General features: G+C 38.8%; 2 protein-coding genes across 6 annotated transcripts in view; one reads left to right on the plus strand and one right to left on the minus strand.

Moving 5' to 3' along the window:
• LOC101846186 (uncharacterized protein TC_0305) overlaps nt 1–3,730 on the minus strand; it is a 12,644-nt gene extending 8,914 nt beyond the window's left edge. Inside the window, exons 1-2 of one of the 3 annotated variants that reach the window (XM_005091013.3) lie at nt 3,625–3,730; nt 1,995–2,204 (exon numbers count right to left, since the gene is read on the minus strand). In XM_005091013.3, coding sequence (XP_005091070.1) covers nt 1,995–2,133 — 139 coding nt within the window. In that variant the 5' untranslated portion in view covers nt 2,134–2,204; nt 3,625–3,730. Of the gene's footprint in view, nt 1–1,994; nt 2,205–2,451; nt 2,510–3,422; nt 3,501–3,624 lie in introns of those variants that run through there. The other 2 variants (XM_005091014.3, XM_035972820.1) reach the window with 2 other exon arrangements.
• A 70-nt stretch (nt 3,731–3,800) lies between these two features.
• The window catches only part of LOC101846553 (mediator of RNA polymerase II transcription subunit 18), a 17,835-nt gene continuing 14,812 nt past the window's right edge, over nt 3,801–6,823 (plus strand). The window contains exon 1 of one of the 3 annotated variants that reach the window (XM_005091015.3): nt 3,801–3,880. The gene's annotated coding sequence lies outside the window, so the exon portion shown is untranslated. Of the gene's footprint in view, nt 3,881–5,297; nt 5,317–6,405; nt 6,424–6,823 lie in introns of those variants that run through there. The other 2 variants (XM_013089029.2, XM_013089034.2) reach the window with 2 other exon arrangements.

The following is a 6,823-nucleotide window of genomic DNA, read 5'->3' on the forward strand; positions in this document are numbered from 1 at the left end:
ACATAACATCACAACTGAAAGAGCTGCGGAGCTGGCCTACCATAGAAAACTGCATCTCCCCTCGACGCTTAACCGCAACAGAGGATGAAAAAGTAAAAAGTAAAAAGTAATACCAGTACCCATTCCCACCTGGCTGAAGTAAGTAAAATTGGTTAAAATATATTTCCCAAGGACTAAGGACAAAACGTCAGGCCCCTGACAGGATTCGAACAAATAACCTTATGGTGGAGAGTCTGAGAGCCTAACCAATGGGCCAATGAAAAGGTTGTTTGGTATTCTCCCATCTTAAACACAGCAAAGCTAACCTGGTCATTATGTGAGATCTTTCGTGTCTCTCTGTATAGCTTATCTAGTAGTCCTGCCATGTTATAGAAAATCTTTCAAAAACATCACATGGGAATGCTTTTTCTCAAAAAGTGAGAATACTTTCTAGCTCTGATTCAGTTACAACGGTGAGCTCAAAATTTGGTACACTTTCGTCTTGGTCTTGAACTTGAAATTTCTTTCATACCATACTTTCATGGAATTTGGCTCATAATCAAGTGTCCGCTAGCTGTTAATAGTAAAATCTACAAGTGTATAGCAAGTTGTCTCTATGACTTTAAATTTTCCTTTTCAATTCTGTTTTCAGGTTGTCACGCAGCCTCTCTCGGGTAGAAAAACTTTTGCCTTTTATATTTTATTGTCCTGAACAAAATCTTTCATATGTATCTGAAAATGCATCCATCAGACCACACAATTCCTACTAGAGTAGGTCATATTAGCTGCATCACTCTCTAAAGGTTGTTAGATCTGAAAAAAAGATACGCCTGGTCTTTATATCTTCGAACTTCAATCTTCAGACATTGACAAGTGTGCACTTGGAATGAAAGCGGATAAAATTTCACATTTGTCGTTTCCAAAAGTATGTCACAGTATAGAAAAGAATTGAATTTCAAACAGGGTCGAAGCAAGGACAGCATCTTTACTTTACAGTGGGTTTTTTTCAAAATCTTAAATCCTCTAGGTATGCTCCTTCAAAGATGACACCTTTCTGGCAGTTTATTGTTGAATGACCAGATGATTGAAAGAATGAGAATGGAAATGAGGACATCCAGTCCACCAAGGTTACCTAAAAAGTCCTTCACTACTAACCAGATCAAATCCCACAGTAAAGTCTATAAGGTAATAAACAAAGATTGTTCTGCAGTCTACACCTCTCTCCTGGCAGTCATATAAGGAGAATGAGTGCTATAGAAAGCGAATCTACCTATGCTGGAAATTTTTAAATAACCAAAATTCAGGATACATTTGTTTATTGTCCTCTGAGAAGCTGCAGTGTGTCCAGCACAGCTTTAGCTACAACCTTTTCCGTTGTGTTTAGATAGGAGTTGGGTTTCCTAATGATTGCCACCACTGTAGTGGTTTTTATGTATCGTGATATTCAGGTCCTTCAAATACTGTAACTGGGGCACTTCTTCTTCTGCCCAACACTATTCTACTAGTTCATCATGTACCTTTGAAGAAAGGTTTTTTGTTTGTTTTAGTATCTTGGAGGTTTTACGGCACTCGCAACTGTATAAGGTCATATGAGCGCCAGAAGATTAGAGGTTTTTACAAGAGACAAGAGAGTTTACATAAAAAAGAAGGAGAGGAGACAAGGGCGATAGATGTTTGGTAGGAAAGAAGAAGCAAACCACACCAGAGCACCCGCCAACCACCAATGGAGAAAGGCTATATTTCCAACTCTAGATAATTTCAACAGGTATCCCATCCTCACCTGAAGCTTTGTCCCACTCCAGGTCATCAAAGGCATGATATACTTCTGCTATGTTGTGGACTTCATACACACACACACACACAAATATATGATTTTAAAAATGCACACACACAGACACACATGCACACACACACACACATAAACATAAAATATACAAAGAAAAAACTCCCACACTCACATAATAACATGTCAACAGAAAACACACATGATATAATAAAAACGATGTGGCACTTACCATTGGCAATTCCTTCAGGAGACACTGCTTGCACACTGTACTGAGAAGGAATGAGGTTTGCTTTCAAGGCATCAACGAGATGTTTGGTAGAATTTTCATTCGCACCCAGGCCATGATACACTAAAACACGACTTGACATTGAGGAAACGTTCAAATAAAGTTTGAAGAAAAGCAGTGACTTCTGTCAGCATCAAAAGCAGAAGAATGACTCTGAAATTGGAAAAGAAAATATAGATCTAGAGCTTTGATAAAACTAAATATATATATATATATATATATATGTATATCCTATATATATAATATAATATAAATGTGGGTAAGAATCTTTTTTTTAATTCCCACCCAGGTCGGGTCATTCTCATCTTTCCTATCTATCTATAGATTCTAGATGTTTTATATCTATAGATTCTATACTGAATGCCGACCTCTAAACCTGGTGTGAGAATAAGACACATACACTGGCAGAACTAGATCTAGAATATAGCCTGAGTAGATCTAGAAATCTAGTACGCCTGCTCTACAATTTTATGCTGGATCTGGAAATATTGAGCACATTCAAATGAGAGTGCTAATACTAACTTGTGGGAAAACGTCACTTTCAGCTTTTGAATGCTTTGTGTCATATACATTGTATATCAAATAAATCTAATTGAAAGCAAAGAACAAGGCCAAAAACATGAACGAAAGTAAAACTAAATCATGCACACAAGAACACACACACCTTATTTAGTTTTAAAAAAGGAGTGACATATTTCTAACGAATCCCCTCAGGGGGGGGTGGGGGGTGGGAAGAGAAAATCTTATTCTCACCCGCCAGGGTGGGAATAATGGCAGCCTAAATCATAGATATATATATATATATATATATATATATATATATATATATATGTATATATATGCGTGCGCGCGTGTGTGTGTGTGTGTGTGTGAGAAATAAACTCTAAAACAGCCACTCACTGTCGAGAAGAAAACTGGTTGTATTATGTTGGCCCTTACTCTTACAGTTGGCCTACAGTTACAGTGTTATAACGATGTAAAAATACAAGTACATGTATAAGGGAGGAAATTTTTATGGGAAATGGCTGTTTGTGCAGGTGATTGTCTTGCTTGTCCTTACATACATGAGGCCGTTAGAGCAGGTTCTATAAATGTACAGTAAAACCTGTCTAGCCTAAGGTGGAATTCCATCCAAGCCAGAAAAAAATTTCGTAAGGAAATTTACGAGGAGAGGGAGGGGGGTTCCAGAGGCCCAATAGATCTAGGTGGAATCAAGGGTTGCTTGTTCAGGTGGCAAGAAATTGAGAATGAGGTCAAAACCACAAGATAGGTAGATCTAGATCTAGATCTAATTAGATTTATTAGTTGCTAGCATAATAATAATAATATTTTAATAGCCTCTGGTAAAACAGTAAAGAAACAATGGAGTACTTTCGCCGAGACCAGTCAAACTTCCAAGAGATTCAATGTTCTTTTTTGCGCATTGCTCAACCCGTTGCTCTCTCATGAAATTAAAATTTTTTAAAAATTTTAATTAAAAGAAGCCAAACAACAACCTCAGCATTATGTACTGGAATTGACTGCGAAACAAGTACAGAGGCCTAACAGTAGCAATTAAGAATAGCCCACTTACTGTACTTCCAGTAGGCCTAATAAACGTCATCCTTAATTAAAATAATTTGTAAACAAATGAAATGAACGACCAACTGTCGACTCTTGTAATTAACTCGTAAAATTTCAGTTCTCTTTGTAAAAGTAAACATTTGGTTTCAATTTTAGATTTAACGCAATGTACTTCAAATTTAGGAACAGAATTTTGTATGAAACTCGAAATTCAAAATCGACGCGACGAGTCGAGTTTGTTGACGGTTGTGTACCGGTAGCAATTGGTAAGTGAAAGAAACGGTACTTTTATGTTTAATTGTTTCTTTATGTTGTAGAACCCTTTGTCCCTTTATTCCCAATGCCCAGTTCCATCCATCCTCAATCACAATGACCCCATTCTTTTAGTAATTATTCTCTAACTCTGGGGATGCACTGATAAAATACTGATCATCATAATGACCGAGACATGCGATTAAACGTAGAAAGACGCAAACTATTTTTAGGTACGAAGTGTATACAGACCCGGTAACCGGGAACAAAGTCACGAAGTATACAGACTCAGTAGGGGAACTCTTTTGTGATTTCGGGAAGTTTCAGCCCCCAGACCCGGTAGAAATCTAGTGTGTGTGTGTGTGTGAGAGAGAGAGGGAGAGAAAGAAAGAGAGGGGGGGTGCTAGCAAAATGTATACGACATGCCCCAGTTGGCAGGAGGGAACGAGAGAAAGATAGAGTGGGAAATAGGTGGGGAGAAAGAAAGACAGAGACAATAAAAAAAAAAGAGAAGGCGAGCGATACACAGAGGAGAGAGAAAGAGAGAGAGGAGAGAGAGAGAGTCGTTCATCGAAACGCGATTGAAATTATGACATTGTAAACTAACTTGTTCTTTTCTTCAAATTGTGATTCCTCCAACTCCAAAACGGAGGAAAAACGATCGTTCATCGAAAAGACATCTTCATTTAGAATCTAGATCTAGACCATAGATCTAGAAGAACCTAGGACTAGGTCTACCCTGAGCCAAGAGGGCGCTGGAAACTCTCCGAAATCACAAAAGAGTTCCCTTACCGGGTCTGTATACTTTGTGACTTTGTTCCCAGTTACCGGGTCTGTATACACTCCCTTTTAGGTAAGGCACCCATCTTGTTTGATGTCAGACCAGGATACCCATCCGATCACGTGACTACATCTAAGTATAGCCAACTGCATGGCACCAAAGATGGAAGTGTCTATATGTATATCATGCTTAATCTACACCTCGCTCTCGGAAGTTCTGATGGCTGAATAGACAGCGTGTGTGCGTTTGAGGTCGTGCAATGATTTTTGGAACGGTTAGATACCGGTCCTGGACACGTTTTTTTTCTCTTCTCTTTATGGGGAGAGAGAGAAAGACGGCGTGCCTAGATCTAGCGAGAACTTGCGGACAAAACGATATGGCAACCGGCATAGTTCGGCTCAATTCGAAAAGTAAAATAGCCATACCATCTTTGTAGACGACCAAATTAGTTTACTTTTGTGCGATAACATCATTTTTTTCTCTGTTTTTGTCAATTTGATCATCCACACCGATAGAAAGTATTCAGAAATTAGGAAAAAAGGTCTTGTTTTACACCAGGAGAGAAAAGCCATTGCTGGCAAGTCTCACCCGGGGTGAGAGGTCGATCGTATTTTTATTCTCACCCCGGGTGAGAATAGCCACACTTCCTTTTCACAAAGACCCTGAAAGGTAAGTCAATTGGTGGATAAGTAGATATAGGCTTAAAAATAGCGGATTATTCAGAGAAAATTGGGATTGTTTACAGACCCGGTAACCAGGAACAAAGTCACAAAGTATACAGACCCGGTAGGGGAACTCTTTTGTGATTTCGGAAAGTTTCAGCGCCCTCTTGGCTCAGGGCAGACCTAGGTTCTCCTAGATCGAATGGCTTAGGTCTAGATCTAGACTGACAGACATAAATCTTTGATCTAGTTTCGAGGCTAGCCTAGATCTAGATCTAAATGAAGATTGCGGATGTGTTTTCAATGAACGATCGTTTTTCTTCCGTTTTGGAGTTGGAGGAATCACAATTTGAAGAAAAGAACAATGACATAATTTTAATCGAGCTGTCACCTTCTCTCTCTCTCTCTCTCTCTCTTTCTCTCCTCTGTCTATGTGTATCACTCGCATTCTCTTTTTCTTTGTTTGTCTCTGTCTTTCTTTGTCCCCACTTTTTTCACACTCTCTCTCTCGTTCCCTCCTGCCAACTGGGGCATGTCATACATTTTGCTAGCACTTCTCTTCTCTCTCTCTCTCCCTCTCTCTCTCTTTCTCTCTCTCTCTCTCTCACACACACACACACTACCGGCTCTGGGCGCTGAAACTTTCCAAAATCACAAAAGAGTTCCCCTACCGGGTCTGTATACTTCGTGACTTTGTTCTCGGTTACCGGGTCTGTATACACTTCGGAGAAAATTTGTTTCAAAACACACACCTTTGTATTCACCATAAATGAAAGCGTGTGTTGTAACTTGTGTTCTAAGTAGATCTATATCTAGATCTAGATTCTAGATAGATAGATTTATTGTAAATCTAGGTTTTAGATCTTGGCTTCCTCACTTCTGGAGATAGTTTCTTTTGTTTAGATCTATTAGATCTAATTCAGTGCTCATCTCCCTGTCAAGTTCTAGATCTAGATTCTTTGGCACTTCTTCTTGTAAAAGTCAGACTTCATAACAAAGTGAAATGCTTTGCACAAGTTCACCAAAACAAGCAGAGGAAGGCAGAAATATTTCAACATTTGTAAAACAAAGCAAATTGGATTTAGCAGTATACTTGCATCAGGAAATAGATATGGTGAGTTGTATAGTATATAAATCTCTCTTGCTCTTTCTTTCTCTCCATTTTCAGCTATCCCAACTCGCTGCCAACTTTCTCGGTGTATAAGGGTATAAAAATTGGCCGATAAAAATTACCAGACCTGGACAGTCTATGTCACTATGTCATGTGCAGATGTCTTAGAAATTTAGCATCCCCTGTGCTTTGAGCCCTTGTAGTCGCTCAGTGCCGCTTTGCTCTTAGAAAAACATTAGACTTTGTTTGAGTTATTTTTATGCTACAACCCCTGTCATCCATGTCCGTTGACACCCCAGGGAAAATGTTCCTTGGTCATATTGCAAATTTTTAAGCCAGATAGCTCATTTTTTATTTGCTGATTACTAGAACATTTACATACATACACATATATATAAATATA

The sequence above is a fragment of the Aplysia californica genome, unplaced genomic scaffold (assembly GCF_000002075.1).
Source record: "Aplysia californica isolate F4 #8 unplaced genomic scaffold, AplCal3.0 scaffold00025, whole genome shotgun sequence".
In the NCBI taxonomy this organism is placed as follows: Eukaryota; Metazoa; Mollusca; class Gastropoda; order Aplysiida; family Aplysiidae; genus Aplysia; species Aplysia californica.